The 22,352-nt window shown below is 39.8% G+C and overlaps 4 protein-coding genes across 4 annotated transcripts; 3 read left to right on the top strand and 1 right to left on the bottom strand.

Moving 5' to 3' along the window:
• Window positions 1-189: 189 nt before the first annotated feature.
• p4htmb (prolyl 4-hydroxylase, transmembrane b) lies at window positions 190-6,579 on the bottom strand. The gene is made up of 9 exons (XM_020101689.2): window positions 5,588-6,579; window positions 5,423-5,504; window positions 4,102-4,292; window positions 3,891-3,987; window positions 3,091-3,253; window positions 2,455-2,640; window positions 2,107-2,197; window positions 1,813-1,936; window positions 190-1,010 (listed from the first exon to the last, which is right to left on the bottom strand). Exons 1-9 carry the CDS (start codon window positions 5,966-5,968, stop codon window positions 790-792), a joined length of 1,536 nt encoding a protein of 511 aa, XP_019957248.1. The 5' UTR covers window positions 5,969-6,579; the 3' UTR covers window positions 190-789.
• Window positions 6,580-7,467: 888 nt separating this feature from the next.
• gpx1a (glutathione peroxidase 1a) lies at window positions 7,468-8,969 on the top strand. Its single transcript, XM_069536250.1, has 2 exons — window positions 7,468-7,784; window positions 8,327-8,969. Exons 1-2 carry the CDS (start codon window positions 7,560-7,562, stop codon window positions 8,675-8,677), a joined length of 576 nt encoding a protein of 191 aa, XP_069392351.1. The 5' UTR covers window positions 7,468-7,559; the 3' UTR covers window positions 8,678-8,969.
• An 891-nt stretch (window positions 8,970-9,860) lies between these two features.
• Window positions 9,861-11,250, top strand: brk1 (BRICK1 subunit of SCAR/WAVE actin nucleating complex). The gene is made up of 3 exons (XM_020101522.2): window positions 9,861-10,065; window positions 10,539-10,621; window positions 10,722-11,250. The coding sequence occupies exons 1-3, from the start codon at window positions 9,915-9,917 to the stop codon at window positions 10,746-10,748; spliced, it is 261 nt and encodes an 86-aa protein (XP_019957081.2). The 5' UTR covers window positions 9,861-9,914; the 3' UTR covers window positions 10,749-11,250.
• Window positions 11,251-12,144: 894 nt separating this feature from the next.
• On the top strand, window positions 12,145-20,757 carry rbm5 (RNA binding motif protein 5). Its single transcript, XM_020101679.2, has 25 exons — window positions 12,145-12,308; window positions 12,520-12,565; window positions 13,307-13,487; window positions 13,603-13,761; window positions 13,896-13,965; window positions 14,370-14,443; window positions 15,073-15,156; window positions 15,428-15,488; window positions 15,862-15,927; window positions 16,014-16,174; window positions 16,286-16,383; window positions 16,479-16,566; window positions 16,657-16,716; window positions 16,982-17,048; window positions 17,365-17,465; window positions 17,564-17,702; window positions 18,321-18,412; window positions 18,527-18,691; window positions 18,841-18,981; window positions 19,091-19,177; window positions 19,309-19,494; window positions 19,584-19,658; window positions 19,757-19,857; window positions 19,977-20,106; window positions 20,216-20,757. Exons 2-25 carry the CDS (start codon window positions 12,549-12,551, stop codon window positions 20,339-20,341), a joined length of 2,529 nt encoding a protein of 842 aa, XP_019957238.1. The 5' UTR covers window positions 12,145-12,308; window positions 12,520-12,548; the 3' UTR covers window positions 20,342-20,757.
• The last annotated feature ends 1,595 nt before the right edge of the window (window positions 20,758-22,352 follow it).

The raw sequence follows: 22,352 nt of genomic DNA, 5'->3' as shown, positions 1-22,352 counted from the left end.
ATGTTGGGAAGGGGAGGGTGAGATGAGGAGCATTCAGCTGCAACATGCAACTTCACCTCTAGATGTCACTAAATTCTACACACTGAACCTTTAAATTAAATTAAATTAAATTAAACCAATTAGCCAATCATATTGATATTTATGCATTTTGTTTTTAAGGAAGATAAAAGAGGACACAGACTTGTTACACATTTTCTTACTTTTCTTTTATTCTGTGTGGGAGAGTGTTACAGTGCATTAGCAAATGAAAAGAATAATAAATTAACACAGTGAAACATCCAAACAAGTGTCTAGTTTAATTTTAAAGAACCTGACAGAAAATAATGTAAAATTCAAGGATCAGAGACAAGGCAACATGCATCTCACTGAGAGTGTTTGAGCCTTTTTGGTAATGGCAGTAATAACAAGGTAGGACATTGAAATGTTTACAGGAGCCATTTCAGTTTTCAAGTGCAATTTCTGCTCATAGCAACAGCAAAACCTCAAGAAACTAACTCATGCAAAAGAATGTTTTATTTTTGACTCAACTCCTTGTATGAGTTTCTAGTGCAACATTCCTAAAATGGGAAATATCCGTTGATTAAAAAATAACAGCATAACAATATCTGAGCAACATTTTACCAAAAGCATCTCTTTACAGTTGCATAAACCTACTGTGACTTCGTTCCCTGAATAAATCTTGTCTCTACATACTGGTCACAGAGGATGTTACTAAAAAAATTGTGCACAGGACTGAGGAAGGCTAGGTAGATTTTTTTTGTATATATATAAATTTGGTTTATGAGCTATTTATAAGTCTTGATGGATGTTAGAGCTCTGTATGTCCGAGTTCAGAGTCAGACCTTCATCATCCTCTTCTTCCTCTGGTTGCCGTGATACCAGATGCTGATAGCGAGCCTGACGCTGGTAATCCGGGTCAATGTTGATCCATTTATTTGCGACCCACTTAGTGCCATGGGTGACCACACAGCCGCCATGCAGAGCGTATTCATCCTGCTCGCCCACCCAACCTATTGATGAAAAAAACCTCTGTTAACTTTGGTTAGCAACATCCATTATATAATTTCTGTTTATTAAAATGGCTGACACATGTTTTGTTTTCCTAATTTAAAACTGAATGTATTTGGACTGCTGTTAAAGTCTTTAAATTTATTATTCTGTATATTTGATCATCTTTAACAAAACCAATGTGGGCTTGAACAACAAATTCTTCACATCATTTTATATGTTGGCTTCTGATCTTTGCCTGAATTGCACCAGCACAACATAAAAATGCCACATTAAAGGTTATATAAATGAAGTTCAATGCCACTAGATGTCGCACTAGCACCAGCATCTCGGACAAAAATAAAATTCATGTTTAAAACTGCAAAATGGAAATTGCAGTAGCATTTGTAAAGGAAAAGTTTTATCACAAATAAGCATTGTCACTTTCTCACAGAGTTGGATAAGAAGGTCGCTACTACTCATGCCTGCGTGGTAAACGTGCATCAACATGAGGTTGCCGACCAGTGGAAACAACCAGACAGTCCATTATAAAAACCTCAACGTGACGCTTTTACACTGATTAAACAAACCAGATTGTAATGTGTTTGAACTTTAGAGGTGCTGATAGGTGGATTTTGTTTCCTGCAGACTGAGGCGGGTAAACTTTTTTCCCCTCTTTCCAGTTTCAAAGCTAAGCTAAGAAATTCCCGGCTACCGTACTGACATGAGAGTGATGTCACTAAAAACTCTGACACTGAATGAAATTGGAATGAGAAGTTGTTGAAATGCAGTGTTGTTTCTGTAAAGTTTTCATGGGAATCCTACCTTTTCCATCGGAAAGGTAGTTGTACCAGAACACAGCCGTCCCTTTGGTGGGCTTCACCCTCAGGTTACTCTTGTCACAATTCCTCCTGGTGTCCAAAAGATCCACGTCGTTCTGTATGAGAGACTGAAACACACAATCAGACTCAGCGACACTGTGTGTGTGTAACGTCAGGCCCACCCACGCACTAAAAAACAAAGGGAGCTAACACAGATACAAAAGACATGCACAGTTTGTACACATTACTTTTGCAGGGCTCTCTGAACACATCTTCAGACCCACACACAATTACGCACCACTTCATCATAGGTCCTGTTGTCTGCCACAGGGAATGCGGTCTCCCCGCCCCCCTCAACAGAGTTCAGGTAGAAGAGAACAGTGATGTACCTAAGTGTGCAACACAGATTTAAATTGACACGCACATGTACGGTGCAAACAAACACACGCACACAAACACTTTGCAAACAAGTGACGAGCACGCACATTTCTCCAAACTGACAATGTAGAGTATCACAAACATGCCAGCTGTCACAATGGAGTGTCAGTACACAGCTCAGTAATCACAGCGGACAGATGAAATCATATCTCAACATTCACAGATTTGTTTTTTATTTAAAAAACGGAGTGCAGCTCAGTGATCTCACCTGCAAGACGTCTCAAAAGGGGTGGAGGTGTTGGCTGCAAGTCGTGTGTGCGTGCATGCGGTTTCGGGATAGACGGGACCGCTGTCATGGTGGGCGTGGTAGTGCCCGCCCTCTTCATAGCGAACCACCTGGAGCGGCTCACTGAGGTCAACTAATGTGGCCGGGAGCCGGGTGAGGCGAGTCACCCTGTGTTAGGGAAACATGAAGGAAAAGATATAAAAATTGGGAAAGTCTGGGACAGTCATTTCTGAATCATTCTGAGAGATTATATGTACCTTATAATTGATGTGATGGTTCCCCAAAAATGAAAATGCACTTATGTACTGTAATTTACACTATGTTTTTAGCCTTAGAGCTGCGTTTGTGCTTGAATCACAGCGAACATTTAGGCTACAAAAAACGGTGTAAAGGACCTAGAAATGGTCACCATTTACTTCAATTGTAATGGATTTGGCTGCAGCACCCCTGAAACCCCAAAAGTGTTTTGTGGACTCAAACACTTCACCCACCCCTCCATTTGCAGAGTGGGGAGTAGGTAATGAGTGAATTTACATTTTTGGGTGAACTATCCCTTTAAGGGTCATACAAATGCAAGAACATGCAGAACCACAGAAATAAATGATGTGTCTTCCCAACCTCGTCTTGATGTCTTGGAGGACCTGGTGTGCTCCTTTGCCCTGGTACAGCCAAGTGTGTCTGCTGTTTCTCACCAGCTGACTCCGCTTCACCCCTCGCTGCAGCAGGAAGCGCTGGAAGGCATCATTGCTGAGAAGCCTGAACTCTTCCAGACTAAGCAATCCTGCCCCAAATATGAGAATGTAAGGAATTCTGATGCCTCGCTAAAGCTTTGGATGATGAAAGAAATCAACATTAATGGCTGAAATAAAAAGGTTTTAATTCTTAGATGCCACTTATTTATTGGGCCAATATAATAACCAATATTCCTTGAACATCAAGTTTGTATCCATTAACTTTGTTAATATGCTGCATCCATAATTTGAGGATCACTTATTATGAAAATGCAACTGCAGCATTATCACACACATTACATGCAATTATTCTTAATGAGTTAAAGTTTCAATCATATTAATATTTCATGATTCCTATAACATCTATGATTTGTACTTTTTGTTGAGACAAAAATATATATTATCACAGATGGTTAAAAGGGGAATTCATTTGAAATTCCAAACATGATTAATAGTTAATTATCCTAACTTTTATTTTAGTCAGAACCCACAACCATTGTTGTTATAGTGTATAACATTGTCCTCCTAAATTAGACAGTTTAAGTTTATAATTATGTGCAACACTTTCTCAAGCAAACTTTTATTGACAAATAAGAGATTTATGTCATATTAAGGAATGTTGTTTAAAAGTGCAAAGTGGATAGTCTTGGTTAAAACCTAAATTCAGAAATAACATGAATTTCTTACCGTTACCATCCTTGTCAGCTTTGAGCCCAGCATAGATTTCTCGCAGGTTCTCCGGCGTGAGCCAAATCCCGTCTCTAACTCGAGAATGAGTGAGTATCTGTTGGAGGTACAGGACAGCGAAGACAGGATGAGTTAACCAACTCTGAGCCGAGAAACGTCTGCGCGTCACACGCTTCAGTTTGTCCTCAACGATCCATTAACTGACATACACCTCATGGAGCTGCAACTGTCCGTCCTGGTTGATATCAAGAAGGTTGAAGATCTCTTCTGGGCTGAGGTTGAGCTCCTTGGCCAGCTCTTCCTGACCATCCTGCACCATTAGCTGACTTTCCATCAGCCCCTTCAGCTGAGCCAGCTGCATCACGACACGACACTCATCGTCTGACAGGAACCCAGGGATCTCTGCAGAAATAAACAGAGACTAACTGAGATAAAGCTACAGAGAATGGGGCAACAGGTTTGTTTGATTTCAACACTTTCATGCCACCTGTTTAGTTATTTTCTTATTTGTGAACCTGCCATATTGAATTGGATCTGTACCTTGTATTGAACTCATTTGAAATCAAATTACTCTTTTGATCATATTTCAGGCAGAACTATCTTTTCCTGATTTCCTGCTTTACTTTGTCTAACATGATAGCACAGTGAAGATCTTGTCAATAGAGATCTTATCATACATGGGTTATATAAAGATGTACAACACGTCTTCACCTTCTACCACTATCCACAAATTAAGCCAAAATATCCAAGATAGGAACGTTACTATCTTGCACCGATAACCTCATTTGGAGCCAGAGTCTGTGAAGTAGCCATCGGGGGGGAAGGACCTGTAGTATCAAGATGTTGCCGTTACATGTGCTTGACAAATAGCTTGTCAGTCTCAGCTGTCAATCAAGTTTCACACTGTTTCAATAGCCTCAAATAATGCAAGATGGCAGCGTTCGTATCTGGGATACTTTGGCTTCATTTCTGGATAGTGGGAGTGAATGGAGACGTGTCATCCATCTTTATTTACAGTCTATGGTTGCTATTTTTCATTGTTAATCAATAACCAATGTAGCAATTAACTGCTGCCATAACAAGGATAGGCATTTAAGCAGTTGCAGCTCTTGCAGAAACCTAATACACTATAAAGTTTCCACTTTTGTACGTGATAATTACTCTTGTGCACATAATGGCTGCATACTGGAGGATGATACATGGCTAAGTGTGTTTTCCAGGCATAGATGTATCTCTGCTCTCAGCTATAAGCCCTTAACTGGGTCACATGTGCAGAGCAGGGGGGGTGGGGGGTGCCTCAGGACTTATTGGTTTGTTTCCTGCTGTAATTGATTTTAACAAACACACACACATACAACACGTCTATAGAGTTTGTGTCTGGGGTTATAGGTAGTGATGAAGATGAAAATAAGGAAGAGGTAAAGTGTTGGATGAACCTGCTCTCACCAGATGAAGGAACTTGTTTGGCCACTAGAGGCTGATGTGGGTGAGCAGCACATTTGTTATTGCCACATGGGTGTTTTGGCTCTTACCAAACAGCAGAGGTTTCAGACTCAGAGTCCGCATTTCGTGCACTTTGCCCGGCACCAGTGACACACTCTGGACATGCCCCACCTGAGAGAGAAACCACACAAGTGACTATGTGTGTGTGTGTGTCAGATGAAACTGTGGTGATGATGCCTCCTCACATCACTCACCCTTATTCCCTCGATCCTAGTGAGCGACACATCACGCAGAAACTCAGCTTTTGATGGCGGCCGTCTGGACTCGGTGCTCTGCTGATGCTGCTGATGCTGCTGCTGTTGCTGCTGGCGGTGGTTATGGTCGCTGCTGGGGGCGTCACGACTCGGGCTCGCGTCCTCCTGTCCGCTGATGTAGTGCACGTAAAACAGCAGTGCGATGACGTTAATTATGTAAACGTGGAAAAACACCATCACCACCACGAAGTAGGAGCGGGAGCACACGCTGCTCTTGTGGCATTGGAGGCGCTCGTTCTGCGGCCGGAGAGGCGGCGGCAAGGTCGAGCTCCCGGACGCAGTCGTGTCCTCGGAGTCTGAGGTTTCCTGGTCGTCGGTCATTGGAAGGAAGGAGTCGGTGCTTCCCCAAAGTCCATGTAATTAAACCAAAAAACGACTCAATGAAACGCTGGATGCTCAGAGGCGACAGATCAAGTTTGATTAAAAAAAAAAAAAAAAGAGGACAATCCTCGAGGAGCGCTCAGGCCAGCTTCAGTCCTGGAGACGTCGTTACGCACAGAGAAAAAGGCGCAGGTTGCTCATAATTACAAATATGCTCGTTGAAACTAAGAAGTCATTTATCATCTGGACTCATCCAGAATGAATGAATCTCTTCTCACACCGGCGCTGCAGACCCTGGACGGCGTCAGTCTTGTTTACACTGCAGCAGCAGCACTCAGCAGCAAAGCGCACTGCGCATCCGAGAGCGCAGCGCAGCAGCTCCTCTCACAAAACTGCTCCATAAACCCGAGCCAGCGAAGTCCGAGGAAAGTAACCATCCTTCAAAATGAGCGATGCATCTGTGAACGTGACAAAACAACACTGATACGTATATTCTGTTGTTTAAACGCCATCGAAGGAGCTGGATCTTCCCCCACCTTTGACAGCAGCAGTCTGCCCAGCGTGCAATGCTGACCTCTGGTGACCTAAAGCAAAAACACAGCCCCCCCCCCCCCCCCCCCCCCCTACAGTCTGTTGGTATAGACTACATTGATCCGTTTAATAAATCTAAATAAACAAAACATAATTTAAGTAAATGTGTATTGGGCCTCATCTGCTTCATTTAGATGGCTAAAGGAGGAGAAAGCATTTTTTGGCTCTTGCTCATTTTAAAGATATTCTAAATTAATTTCCATTTTATTTTCAATTCTCTATTCTTACCAAGATATCGTATCTAACATGACCAGCTTTTCATTCATTCAAAACACATCTCACAGATATATCAGCTTTCTGAAGCTAAATATGTGCACTTTAAAACAATGAGTGATATTTTTCCCTGTAATGAATGTTCTAGACTTAGGTTCAACATTGATTCTAATGAATGTGCATTCTGTATAACGTTCAAAACATTAGAACATTTCTCTTGTAATCTCTCTACTTTGTTTTGTTACATACATTTGTATTAAATTAGAGGACTCTTACATTGTTGTTGTTATTGTATGTTGATTTTTAAAGACTCATTCTGAGATTCAATATATTTTTTAAAGAATTATCATTTTATTCAGATTCTTTGAAACTGATAAAAACTGAGAAAGTCCTACTGTTTTATGGATATTTGTCAGCAGTATCATTTAGTTGGTTTCCATTAATAGTTTATTAAGTTTAATTCATCACATTCAATCCACATATTTATTGTATTTATTTACTTTTTGTTAAATGGATTTTACTCTTGAGAGGTCTCGTGCTTTTTTTTCTACGTGCATGTTAATGTCATTTTTCATTAAATTAACTCAGTCCTCCATTGTTATACATTTGTTATTGTTAATGGTTTTGTCTGTTGAATTTGTATTTAACTATTGAAAAAAACTTGACGCACCGCCTCCTGAAGAAGGTGAAGGCTGGACTAGTTGACGTTGGACCGCCTGAATAAAAATAAGTGGATTTCCTGAAGTGTTCGTTAAATTCACCCGGAAACCAGAAGAGTCTCAGAAGAATGGCTGGAAACGCGAAGAGGTTTTATGAGCTGACCGCCAAGCTGCTGTCTGGAGAGTCCTTCAGCTTCGCTGCACTAAAGGGGAAAGTTGTTCTCGTAGAAAATGTGGCGTCTCTCTGAGGAACAACAACCAGGGACTACACTCAGATGAACGAGCTGTACTCTCGGTATTCCTCCAAGGGGCTCGTTATTCTGGGTGTTCCCTGCAATCAGTTTGGACATCAGGCAAGTCACGTTCCCCCATGTGAGGATATTATTGAGATGTATATAATCCTACATATTTACAATGTGACCAAAAATGTTTTAGACTCGAAGGCCTTTAAGCAACATTGCAAGGAAATGTCTGATTACAAAATGTCACTGCAAGTATTATTCTATTATTATAGCATTGTAATTGTCCACGCAATGGTGTGGTGTTGTGTGACAAATGTGTTGAGGCTAAAGTAGCACTTTACTGTTGTATTTGGAAGTGGAGCTAATAATAATAACTAACAACTTAATATATTATAGTAGTATTCTATTCATTTGCCTTTATAATTATTTGATGGTTTCAGCACTCAGAAATCTAATTTTGAGATTTACAGTAACTATCTTAAGTGGAGTACATGTCACATCAAATGGAAATACTCTATACTCTAAAGTAAAACAAAAGTTATTCAAAATTGAATGCACCTGCGGCCTAAAAATTTGAATGAAATCGTCTAGAAGCTCAACGTCACACTGTTAATCGGCTCTTCGGTTGGTCAATATTTTTCTTTTTATAACAGGAGAACTGCAAGAATGAAGAAATCCTAAGATGTCTGAAGTATGTCCGTCCTGGGAATGGCTTTGAACCAAAGTTCCAGCTCCTCGAGAAGGTGGATGTGAATGGGAAGGATGCGCACCCCTTGTTTGTCTATCTGAAGAACAGCCTGCCATTTCCCAGCGACGATACAATGGCTCTCATGAGTGATCCAAAGTTCATCATCTGGAGTCCAGTGAGTAGGAACGATGTTTCCTGGAACTTTGAGAAGTTCCTGATTGGCCCAGATGGAGAGCCTTACAAGCGCTACAGCAGAAATTTCCTTACCATTGATATCGAGGCAGATATTAAAGATCTGCTCCAGAAGGTCAAGTAGATAAACAATCAGGCTAACTGTAAAGATTAACAGGTTTGGCCAGAAGTATGTATCAGCAGTCACACATCTGTTTGGTTATCTTGTGCAGCTCTATTAAAAATGTGATATGAGTGTTTCCAGTGCAGTACAATGTGGTTGTTAAGCCTGTTTACTAAATGAAGACACTCCTTGAAGCCTTTTTTGTGAGGGGAGGTTCTGATGAAGATGTAAAAGCCTGACTCAACCACTGTGTATAACTCATATCATAATTTTCCAAATTGCTTGACAAAATAAACATTTCCTGTCATACCAAGTGCTGTCGGCATGTCTGTTCAATGAGTTCACACGCATCACAACATTCTCGACTATCTGCAAACCATAGATGATGATATCTGACTTGTGTGGCCAGTGTTTGTTTTAGGTGAACAAAATCCGAAACAGTAACATCTTTGAGATCTTGTTGCTTGGCAACCGTCATTCAGGGAAGTTAACCAGTGTAACTTTGACATTAAGAACCTGGTGAGTGTTCAACATGAATTTTCACCTCTGGAAGATGCACTTGTGTGTGTGTTACTTTACTCAAATTAAAGCAGAGCTATGAGGTCTTTCTATTCTAAAAAGATAAACTGTGGGATGCTGTGTACCAGACAATAATGCCTTCAGTTGGCTTAGGTTACGTGCATTGATTATTTAACGTAAATTGATGCTGAGGTGTGGCATTACTTTATATGTTATAAGGGCAAAATTTGTAATTGTAAATTAGTGTGTGTTTTATTCTAACTACTAGATGAGGCTATTGATTTATGAAACGTATAGAGTTGTCTTGCCTGTGCAGGGGTCTTCTTTAATTTATTATTATTTTTATTTTAAAATAACAGAATAAAGCCTCATAAGTATACATGGGTTTGTATACAATAACATACAAGCCACGGTTGTTGTATAATATATAAATCATATAATTATCCTGCAGAATTTAAAGATGTTACAAGTTTAAACAGCCCTTTTGTTGGATGACTGGAAATTAGGTTAACATATAATTCAACGTCATTTTTAGAAAAATAAAACAAAACAGGCTCCTTTATTGCTATATTTACATTTATGGACGAATTATTTAGCCTAAAACATTATCAAATATATTACGAAATTAATATGAATCTTCTTTTTTCTGCCTCCTCCGTGAGGCTTTCTGCTCATGAACCACAGACAGTCGTCTTGTCTGCGCCATCCTGCCTGGACGTGCGCAGGGATCTATCCCGGAATGAACGCTACGCCGTATCGCGAATCGTCCAACATGGCCGGCCAGGAGGACCCAGTGCAGAGAGAGATTCACCAGGACTGGGCCAACCGAGAGTACATAGAAGTGATCACGAGCAGCATCAAGAAAATCGCCGACTTTCTGAATTCCTTCGGTGAGTTTCCAACGAGCAGTTCCGAGGAACCCACGCTTTGTTTCGTGTGAATTTGTGGAGCAAGCTAGCTGCTGGTGCTAGCCTTCCTGTGTGTGGCTAGCACTGGTGTTGATGTTTTTCAATGGCCACTCCCATGTAGCAGTTAGCTTTATCATTAGCTGCGGGCTGGTTGCTGTTTTCTCGTACAAATACGACAGTTTGGTGATGATGTGCATTACACTTTGATTTAAGTTGTATTAGCTGCCTACAAAGTGCAGTCAAAAGACTTCTACAGTCGAGTAGTGTCATAGCTAACGCCAGTCTAAGCTACTGCTAACGCTAGCCTGCTCCGCTGTCATTTATGTCATAGCAGTAGCTGCAGAGTCACTCATCCAAGTTACCAGCAGGGATGTTGTCCTTTCTTATGGACATTACAGACATGCTGCTCCACTAATATGTTACAAATGATAACAAATGCAACTTGATTCCATCAGATATGTCGTGTCGATCCCGTCTGGCCACTCTAAATGAGAAGCTGACAGCGCTGGAGAGGAGGATTGAATACATTGAGGCCAGAGTAAGTTTCCTGCAGTGGAATTCGAACGATCCGATGGCTTGTTTTAATATGAATATCTCAAAACAAATGTAACATCATTGAAATGTGTGTCTCATTCCAGGTGACAAAAGGAGAGACTTTGACCTAGACCTCATCATGGAGATCCATAGCATCCTGGAGCTACCTGCCCCCCCACCCCTTCCAATTCCCCTTCACCCTGAGTCTTTGGATTAAGTGATATGGATTCCACCTCCTTTTCTGGGGCCATGTGGACCATTTTTTATATTAAATGGTTTAAGTTTTGTGTTGTTTTTACCTCATGATGCATTTGTATAGAAGATATCGGTCAGTCTTGGCCGTCAGCGATTCAAACATGATCAATGTTACAAAATAAAAAATAAATTCCATTAGTATTGGTTTTAAAAACATCATGGAGCTCAGTTATGGATCTGGTATCAGCACAATTTGTTAACTGTCTGTGTTGTATGCACTACCATTAACACATCAGAGATTTATAAAAGAGGAACATTCTTGTGTGCCATGTTGAACAAGTTATTGTGGCGTCATCTTTATTAAGGAACCATGCTTGTACAGTTAAATGTTTGGTGATGTTTTGGGATTTAAATACTGTAATAAATGCTAAACAATAACTGTGTTTCCCATAGCAGCAAATAATTATCTGCGCAAGAGTGATTCATATTATGAAATGTGTTTCTAGAGTGTAGTTCTCAGTTGTGCTCAATATACTCAAACAAAACAAAGACATACAGATAAATAACAAGGGAAGATCAACACGTGCAGTATCTTAAAAACAAACAAGCTGGACAGCAAACATGCCCTGTTGTGCATATTGTACACAGGGTCATCATCATATAAATAAAACACTATTATTGCACAATCTGCATATCTAACAATGTAATATTGTAAGTAATGCATTAATATGCAGGACTTAAATGATGATTCTCCTTCTGTGGAATCAGCACAGCCCTCCATACCATTTAAATATGCTTCATGTCTTAAACAACAGAAATGATGAGAGGACGTCATACATACACACATCAGAGCGAGGCACCATATTTCATTTTGTAGCTCTGCAAAAACAGGTAGAACCAAGTCAAACTTCCAGATCAATTATTCCAGCATTCACATCACATGAAATAGATACAAATGTATGATATAAATACATTTAAGCGATTACAATTTTATCATTTTTTTTGATTAAATTGAATGGAGTTTAATCAACAAACAACAATTTAAAGAGGGTATTGAATCAGTACAAACATGGCAAGATACATGACGATATGTACAGTAAAATGGCGGTCTGGGAATAGTTTTGCCCTCAGTATAGAATTTCAGGCACCACCTGAACAATATTCGAGTAACATGGCGTCCTTCTCTAGCGGTGGCAGACAGCAGTAATATTATGCGAACCCAATAAGCCATCTTCATATCATTACATCCCAAATAGTACTCGTAATATCAACATAAAAGACCGATTTTAATTTCCTGTGCCTATGAGGGAAACTCTGGGCAGGATATTACCCGTGATGCACCGGGTTGTGCACCAATGCATCTTGGGAAGAAGAAGGTGCCATAGTGGTGTTGTCGAAAGTCCTTGAACGTGAGATGAATTCAGCTGTTTGTAAATCTTCCAGTATTGTTTTGAAACAGTAAAAGTTATCAACTACACTGCGAACAACCGACACCGGTGAGTGACTGCGTTTTCACAGCAGAGACATTTTACCGCCTATCGTTTGCTGAGGTTAGACCGTGTCCATGTTTTTACAACCGTCCTGTTGTGCGCATGTTAACTAGATGGTTCGTTTGTAGGAGACTTGTGTCGTGTGTGCGACGATGTCAGTGTTAAAATAGCAACATGGCGTTTGCATGGTTGTAATCTGCATTATTTATTTCTACAGGTCGTGTGATTGTGGAAGCAGAGTGGAAAATGGGAGCCGATAAAAGGTGAGTAACTGCTCCGGCGTCTGTCGCCATGCTAGGTGTGGTTAGCCAGAATTTCAGCTCAGTGACCCGTCCTTTGGAGGACTCAAAATGTCTGTAGTCTTAATTGTCGGAAATTAATTAAGGTCCAGTTCACTTTTGTATTCCAGGAATGAGTAATCTGTACGAATATGCAGACCATGTAGTATCCTACAGAACCCCCCCCCGTTATTAATGATTGCAGTCATCCCTATATAGTTGATTTGACGTTTTCCCAGGTTAAATGAGGGGAAATTATAATTTGATGTTGATGCCTGATGGGACATTTCTTATGACAGTGGCCAACTCCATCTTGGAAGCAAGTTTCCATACATTAGCATTATATTTGAAAAAAGTACACATACTAAAAGTTAAAATCTAACTGTAAATCAGTGGCTGCTTTGTAGCTCATGCAGAGAAATCAAGATCAACTAACTTTTCAATCTTGATCTTGTAGTATTTCTAGAAATATTTTGTTGGTGTGTTATCATAAACAGTGTTTTTAATGTTGTTAAAAACTAGTATAAATGTTTAAGATGCCTTTTATCCACATGCATTACAAAAATCTATACATGTAAATATTTGAGACAGGGTTATTTATGTACTATGGTCATCAAGAATTGGTGAAGTTGAGCTTGATGATGTAGTAGTATTTACTTGGATCACTTAAAAAAATGCAATGTTGTGCTGATGTTTTACTTTTCCATTTTATGCTGTCCCTAATAGGATTAGTCGGACAGAACGTAGCGGTAGATATGGCTCTGACCAGGCCCGTGATGAATCAGAATGGCGTGATAGAAGAGAGAGGGATCCGGAGCGTGAACACAACATGCGCCGCTGGGGGGAAGAGAGACGTAGTGAACGTTATGAGGGTGGAGACCGTCGAGCATCCAGAGACAGTCCAGAGGTAGTTATTCAAATATGTCCTGACTTAAAAATCTACCATGATGTTTTGGTTGAAATGTTTTGTTCTTTGAGGACATTATTATGCAATTGATGTATTGATTGTATTTGTTTTAAAGCAAAGAGACCGTAAACGACGCAACAGTGATAGATCAGAAGATGGTTATCACTCGGATGGTGACTACCCAGAGCAGGATTACAGAAGAGAGCCTGGGGATGAGAGGAAGAGCAAGACCATCATGCTCTGGGGTCTGTCTCCTCATGTCACTGAGGATGATGTAAGTATTAACTCTTTGTGCCTAATTTTGTTGTATGTGTGTTAACAATTCACTCTGTTGGATGACATGCCATTTTTAAATGGGACAGGTTCAGTATAAAAACGTGAAAGTACAATCTTTGTGTTGTTATTTAGATTCGTTTTGCCATTGACCAGCTGGAGGGACCCCAGCCAGTGGATGTCAGACTGATGAAGAAAAAAACAGGTGAGAACCAGATGTAAAAGACGGACCCCAACCTTCCCCCAGTCTTTGACCATAGGGCCAAGCTGCTTCCATTCAGACCCATTTTCCTATAGCAACTAATAGAATTTTATCAAATTACTTAACAGACTTTTCATTTCAGTTAATTGTGGATCTTTTCCAAGGTAAGTAACAGAAGCAATAATAGTTATGAAAAAGTCAGTTGGTAGACACTCACTTTGATGTTGAGTGTGTTTCAAATAGTGATATTCAGCAGGATTTCTTGCTATAGTAAAACTCCTAAGGAGTGGCCCATTGTGTACAAAAAAGGGCCTGGGTTGTGAAGCAGTTTGTGGAAGACTTTGAATAATATTCCCATGGACTCTTAACTAACACGCCTCCCGTCTATATTTGAATGCTGTCTCTAGGTATAAGCCGTGGTTTCGCCTTCGTGGACTTTTATCACTTGCAAGATGCTACCCGATGGATGGAGACCAATCAGGTTGCTTCACAATCGCCAAGTCTAGTTTTAATCTTGGGGATCTGGAAAAATAACCTAAAAGGCAACCAAAGTGTATTAAATAAGTAGTGTGGAAGCTATTAATCATTTAGAAAAAAAATTGTGTGTTGCAGAGAGAAAAAAAATGTTTATACTAATATAGATGGTTATAAATGATTTCTTTTTTAAGTATTTTGATAAGTTTATATAATGGCAATAGCATCAGAATTGCAGATTTTATTCAGATTGTGAGGTCATCTCCTTAAGGAATTTGCATTTAAGATAAAGAACACATCATTACCCTGCTGACAGAGCCCTCTCAGTAGATTTTTTTTTTATTTTCATTTTTTTAACAGTCACTCTCTTCCTTAACATTTCTGTGGGAAGCCAATACATGTCTTTTAGGGTCACATTGTACACTCTGCTCCAGCTTAGTCTGGGCACGCGGGTCCCAAACACCTAAAGAACCCTCTATACATCATGCTCACATATACATCATGTGGCTGTCTTTAACACAAGGCTATCTGATGGGGGTCCCTCTTCCCCTTCTCTCCCTTCCGACACTGCTTGCTCTGTTGATGAGATGAATTCTCACCACTAGCACTTGGTTGACATTTGTCCTCCTCTTTCAGAAACGCCTGACGATCCAAGGCAAAAGTGTGGACATGCACTACAGTCACCCCAGAAACAAGTATGAAGACTGGCTCTGCAACACTGTAAGTCTTTAGTTTCATGGTCACATCACCTTAACAACGTTACTACAAAACACTACACAAACACACACATATTTGGTCTTTAAATTACAATTGTTAGTTGTGTCAGCTTATTTTTTTGGTTACACCTACATTTGGATGAGCGGTAAAGGTTAGGTTGTGTCTGAGGTAAGTATGGTATGCTGCACCAATATAGACTGGCTGCTCTCTGAGGCAGCACTGTGAAGGGCTTTAGTAGGTGTATAATAAAAATGATGTGAACGGTTACTTGCAGTGTGGCCTGTACAATTTCCGGAGGAGGCTGAAGTGCTTCAGGTGTGGAGCAGCCAAAGCTGGTAAGTAGTTAATCAACAAGAGGCCACTGACAGGCTGAGGCAGCAGTGCCGGGATGCAACGCAAAGCTTGTGTTCTTGGAGTTGCACAGGCCTAGTAAACCAAGTGATATGGATTGTTTAGTGTTGACACTGTCAGATGTAGGCAAAGTGCATAGATTGGGAAAGAAGCATGCATTTTTCCTTTCTACCTGACAGTAACACAAAATGGGGAATAAACACAAAACATGGAATTGATGAGATAGTCAAACTGATACTGTAAACATTTTAGCACAAGTTTTTGACACTTAACTTTATATCTCATTTCCAATTCTTTAATTCCTCTGCTCTGAAGTTGATGTTAATGCACCTCTTACCTCTGTCATTCTCTCAACAGAAAGTGAAACCAGCGGTAATACAGGAGTCTCTGAAACTCAATCCAGTGGAGATTTCTATGGCGACAGTAAGAGAGTTCTATTTTACATATGCCATGTTGCACTTTCTGTCAGTGGTAAATTGTTTTTAAATATAGACTTTTGTTCTGGACAGCAATCATCCTGAGAAATATTGCTGCCATGACAACTGTGGAAGCCATCATGACGGCCATTGCACCATATGCTAATCTGTCATCGAACAATATTCGCCTCATCAAGGACAAGCAGACGGGCCAGAACAGAGGCTTTGCCTTTGTACAACTGTCCTCTCCACTAGTAAAGTGTTCTTTATATCGACAAATGACCATAGTCACAATGTGCTGTTAAATTCTCAACCACCGAACTTACCACCTCATTCATTTAACTTAAAATCACTTCTTTTCACAGGAGGCTTCTCAGCTGCTAACCATCTTACAGGGATTGCAGCCTCCTCTAAAACTAGATGGAAAAACAATCGGGGTTGATTATGCTAAGAGTGCTAGAAAGTGAGTATAGCCAGTAGTCTTTCAAATAAAGGTAGAGATTAAACCACATAAAATGAACTTACTATTTTGTGATTTTTGACCCTTTTTCATTTTAGGGATCTTTTACTACCTGATGGGAATCGTGTCAGTGCCTTCTCTGTGGCCAGCACAGCCATTGCTGCAGCCCAATGGTCCTCAAGTCAGGTGTGTGTTTTCAGCATCTTGTTAATAATCATCTCCCAGTATTAATATCACAGAATCTTAATGCACGATTTATCTTTTCGGCCACAATAGAGCCAAGAGGGGATGTCAGAGTACAGCTACCTGCAAGAAGGCTACGCTCCAATGTCACAGGTTAGTAGAAGAAAAAATTACACAATTTGCTTGGGTAGATAATGTCTGATAACTTGATAACATTTATTAAAATTACCACTTTAGTACTCATCATAAGCAATGAGACACACGGTTGTATCTGTAATTGATTATTGTTTAAAAAGATCAAGCTACAATGGCAGTAATATGCACCTCTTTTGTGTACATTCTCTGGTGATATGGTTTCAATCCTTTAAAGCCTGTAAACGAATATTTTTATTTCAATTAATGTTTTTTTTCTAAATAGGAGTACCAGACGTACTACCAGCAAGCAGCAGGAGCCAGCACATCACAGGGAAATGGAATTCTAGGAGGTATGAGATGCTTTCATGCTGCAAAGATGTCAGTCACTGAATATTTATTAAGTGTTAGAGGCAGTATTTAGTAGGGTAGGGCTCTGTGCTTTTTGTGATGACACATAACTGAGATTACCATCTTATTCTAACAGTTCACACTGGTTTTTGAAACATCAAACACTGTTATAGTTAAGTAGATCAACCTCTGATTTTAGAAGCATCCGGCACAGAATAGTATCTGCTGCATTTTAAATAATATGATAATTTGTCTTTGCACACTGATTTTGAGGATTTGAAAAATTATTCACAAGAGCTTTGCATTTCTGATTTTTAGCTGCGCCAAGTGTGAAGATGGTTCCAACTGCAGCTGGAATAGTGATCTCACAGGGTGCACAAGTCTACCAACCACATATAATCTCACACCCTGCTGTTCAGGTAACACCCACATGCTTGTTAATTCTGTATTTATACTGAAGTACAGTTTTTAAAATGCATAGTGTAACAGTCTAAAAATAACAATATTGTTCATGCAGGCATTGACACTTGCTCAGCAACTGGAGGGCAGATCCCAGGCAGGACATCTCTCAGGCATTGAAGCTGCATCTCCTCTGGCCACCATCTCCACTGCCAGTACAATAACAGCCTCTGGACAGACAGATGAAGCCAGCACTGGTATGAGGATCACTTCAAACCTGTTCTGTTTCTCTTTGATCTTTGTGATGATGATGATGATGATGAATGATGTGCTAAATCATTTCAAGGTCACTGTCATGTACATGGCATGATAGTTTCTCTGAATATGAAACCAATTTGTGGACCATGCAGCTGATCGTTTTGTATTACTTATACTCCTGCTGAAGCTTAACTTATTTGATATAAATAAATAAAACTGTTATTACTTAAAACTAGAGCCTGAACTGGCCAATGTTTAAACGTATAATATATAAACGTTGGCAATGATTCTAAGATGTCGTTATCAAACTTTATGAAAAAGAAATGTAATGTAGGCTTTATGTTTTATAAATGAACCAAAAACCTAATTTTGAGTAACATATGCAACCAAATATATAAAAGATGAATTCAGAAAATGAACCAAAATGCAGATCTTATCCATCTTGTTTATTCTACAAAATTAAAGTCTTCATGTTGGCAAACATAAATGCTAATGCAGTGTTTCTGTGAAAGGTTCACATCTACCTATTTTCATTTCCATTCATATTCAAACCTGTGGTATAACTCAGAGGAGAAGTTTTGTTTCTTGCTAATGATATCATGCTGTATATTTGACAGCTGTCCCTGATACATCCACCTATCAGTATGATGAGTCCTCTGGCTACTATTATGATCCTCAGACTGGCCTCTACTATGACCCAAACACGCATGTAAGTAGTGATTCACAGCTATGTGAGACACCTCTTTGTTTACTGTCACATTGGTGATCGTTTGTCAGGAATTCATATTGATCATGTACGTATTTGTTTTTTGCATCCTTTCAGTATTACTACAACTCTCAGACCCAGCAGTATCTGTACTGGGACAGTGAGAAGCAGGCGTACTTACCTGCCTCAACTGACCCAAATGCTGGACAAAATGATAATGCAGCAGGAGGCAAAGAAGGCAAGGAGAAAAAGGAAAAACCCAAAAGCAAGACTGCTCAGCAGGTATTATCATAAACCCACCACAGCACATAGTTCCTTCTACTGCGTCTGCTCTGTAGCATTTTCTGAATACTTATCGTAGCGTATTTGAATTGAATTTTGAATTTTCTTTGGGGAATAAGTTCCTGTTCAAATCTGCTTAATTCTTTCAGATTGCTAAAGACATGGAGCGTTGGGCTAAAAGTCTCAACAAGCAGAAAGAGAACTTCAGGAGCAGCTTTCAGCCTATTAGTCAAGAAGAGAGGAAGGAGGCTGCAGCTGCTGATGCTGGCTTCACACTTTTTGAAAAGAAGGTAATCCGGTAGACAGTTATATATGAAGGTCAGAGAGTGCAGATGTGCAGATGTAGGCCTCAGACCCAATGCAAATTAATTGATTGTATGAATGTTATAATTTTTTTAGCAGGCGGGAGGTCTAGAAAGATTCATGCCAGAAGTGCTACGGAGCGCTGAGGAAGAGTCACCAACCAGCTCAGCACACTCTTCCAAGGTGAGACTCTTACTCATTCCAAAACATGAGGTTTGCCATTCTAGTTTCAGTGGAAACGTTCTGTTATATCCAGGTTGTTTTATCTGTTAACAATGTTTATACATGCCTTTGTCTATCCATGGTGTGGTCAGTGTGGCCTTGTGGCAGCCTACAGTGGAGACAGCGACCCAGAAGAGGGCGGAGCAGAGCCGGATGGTGGTGATGGAGTCAATGACAAACTGACTGATTGGACCAAGTTAGCCTGCCTGCTCTGTAGGAGACAGTTTCCCAATAAAGAGAGTCTAGTTCGTCATCAGCAACTCTCTGACCTCCACAAGGTAACACCATGCATTTTCTCGTCAGACCTGAAATGGGAGAATCAAAAGTGTCAAGTCAGGAAAACCATCTTTTCACTTGTTCTTTCTAGAAAAACCTGGAGGTTCTCCACAGATCTAAAATGACTGAAGCAGAGCTGGAAGAGTTGGAGAGGAAAGAGTCTGAGGTTTGGCTCAATACGGAATCATCCAGCTGTTTGAGAGTCGCATTGTTCTTCTTTGAAAGTGATAATGTTCACAATGTTTTTATTTTTCTTGTGAACAGCTGAAGTACAGAGACAGAGCAGCTGAGAGGAGAGAAAAATATGGCATCCCAGAACCACCGGCACCCAAAAAGAAGAAATTTAGCCAACCAACACCAGTCATGTAAGCACCTTTATGGTTTTTTTAAGTACTAATACGTTATCTTTTAAGTTTCCTGTCAAGTTGTTAATTTTTTCATATTTAAATTGAAAAACACTAAACATCCCCTTTTTACTGTGCAGAAACTATGAGCAGCCCACAAAGGACGGCCTCAACAGTGACAACATCGGGAACAAAATGCTGCAGGCCATGGGCTGGAAGGAGGGAAAAGGACTTGGTCGCAACCAACAGGGCATCACTACGCCAATTGAGGTATTCACAACAATGACCTGGTTGCTCCTTAAGTGCACCCTGTGCCCACCAGCCCCCAAAATGGTATATATCTCTACAAAGTACTGAAGTTTGTTGTTTCCCTCCTCAGGCACAGTTGAGAACAAAAGGAGCTGGGCTCGGCACCAAAGGCACCAACTACACCCTCTCTGCTTCTGACACTTATAAAGACGCAGTCCGCAAAGCCATGTTCGCTCGTTTCACTGAGTTGGAATGAGTAGTTTTTCTCAAACTCAAATAATACTTCATATCATTGTTGCCTGCAGATGATATGCCTCTTCCTGAAGATGAGCTCCACCATGTCTGCATTAACAAGGAGAAAAGAAATGGCACAGAAGCTGAAGAGATGATCTCCTAAAATGATTTCACTCCTTATCTGATCCATGATGATCATGCATTTTAATGCCATGATCCAAGCAATAGAAATGAATCTATAATTTAGGCTATATTGAGAAAGTGAATGACATAATTTATAAGTTGTATATATGCACAGTAAGTCCACATCCCTAGTTTACAGTTTGTTTTGTATTTCCTCTGTGTTTATGCCTTTTTTGTCTCAGCATGTTAAAGAAATTGTACAGTTTATACAAAATTGTTTCTGTTTGTACATAAAATAAATTCCATAATAGATTACCTGGTGGTGTGGATCATATTTATACACTACATGAATTATAAAACAGCTGTTATCTATGATTGCAAATGTTATTATATAGATGGGCCACAAAATGTAGAACCTCTGTCAATGCTGGTATTGCAAAAGCAGAGGATATGATGGGTACCTAAACTCTGAGTGATTTGTATTAATTAAATACCCTGAAGGTAAAACCAGTATTTCTAAATAAAAAAAGATGGAGAAATACTGACGGGAGTGATCTCATCAAACAAAAGATGCACATGCTCATTTACATAGGATTTAAGAAACAGAAAGCACATAATGGTGAATAACCACAAATATAAGATGCATATCATTAACTCAAAAATAAAAGACACTTCATAATCAAACATTTACAGCAGCTCAGCAAAGGTAGAGATCATTGTCCCCTGAGTTCATGAACCTTGTCCATCTTTTTGTTCATGAAGAGGAGGATTTTAAGCAGCCTGTAAATGGAGACTGAAGGCTGTTATTTATGAGATACTCTTTTTCCATTGTCAGACTATGAAGTAAATACTTGTCTTAGCTTATGAATTATGGTATAGATGTTAAATAGTATTGTTTCTTGATTCAAAGAGGTGGTCACTTTGTGTGTCTCTGTGCTGGAAGTCCTTATATAAACACAGTGAAACATAATAAAGTCCCATGGGTTCTTTTCATGGACTTGAAGGTCGTCTGATGTTTCCACCTCTCAGGGAGAAATGTTCTGAACTTCACATCCACCTCTGTTTCATTAATATAGTGCAACAATACACATTGATTCCTGTGGTCATAGATTGAATCTCTGCTGTTTTATTACCTCATTTCTCTGAAATATCACCAAAATCAAACATCCATCTGCAACTTGAGTAAGATGAGCTGGATCCCTCTCTTTGTGAAAGGGCTTACATAACTCTCCATGTAAAATTGTAAAATTCATCATTACCTTGACAACGTTCTGTTAAGCAGATTTTAACCAATGTGTGCAAAGCATCAGTGTGTAGTGCATAGACTGTACATACAAAGATTTGAAGTTAATTCAGCTTAATATGCCTAGTTTGCATTTTCACACTTCTGGAGCTGTTAAAACTTCGAATGTTGAGTTGAATGAATGAACTGCCTGGAGTTTACTCAACTCATTCAAGCAGCCTATTAAAACCCAGCAACTGCATTTGTAGATAGAAGGAAAGAGACATGGTATAAACTGTCTTACCACATGTGAAGATTTGACATAATACTGAAAACAAAGATAATGAAGTTTTTGAATTCAGTCCGTACTTCTGCACAGTTCAGACCCAACATGCATATAAAGCACAATCAGCTATGTTGATGACATTGATTTGATATTGATAAAAATTACTTTCGGTTCCTGTAGCTGAAAATACTTCTTGTCAAGGGTAACGTACATGTTGCATGTAATGTAATGATAAAATGGTTTCGTTTGCACTGGCCCAGAATACATGCTGAGTTCATGGTCATGTTTGAGCGTGGGTGTGTGGAATGTGTGATTCATATCTTCAGCCTGCTGGTTTGGTAACAAGGTAGGTGCAGTCTGGGTGAAACCTTGTTACCACCATGTTTCTATCTCACCATCACA

This window comes from Paralichthys olivaceus, chromosome 2, assembly GCF_024713975.1.
Source record: "Paralichthys olivaceus isolate ysfri-2021 chromosome 2, ASM2471397v2, whole genome shotgun sequence".
NCBI classification, from domain to species: domain Eukaryota; kingdom Metazoa; phylum Chordata; class Actinopteri; order Pleuronectiformes; family Paralichthyidae; genus Paralichthys; species Paralichthys olivaceus.
Note: the sequence above shows the minus strand (reverse complement) of the source record. Positions and strands in the feature narration are given on the sequence as shown.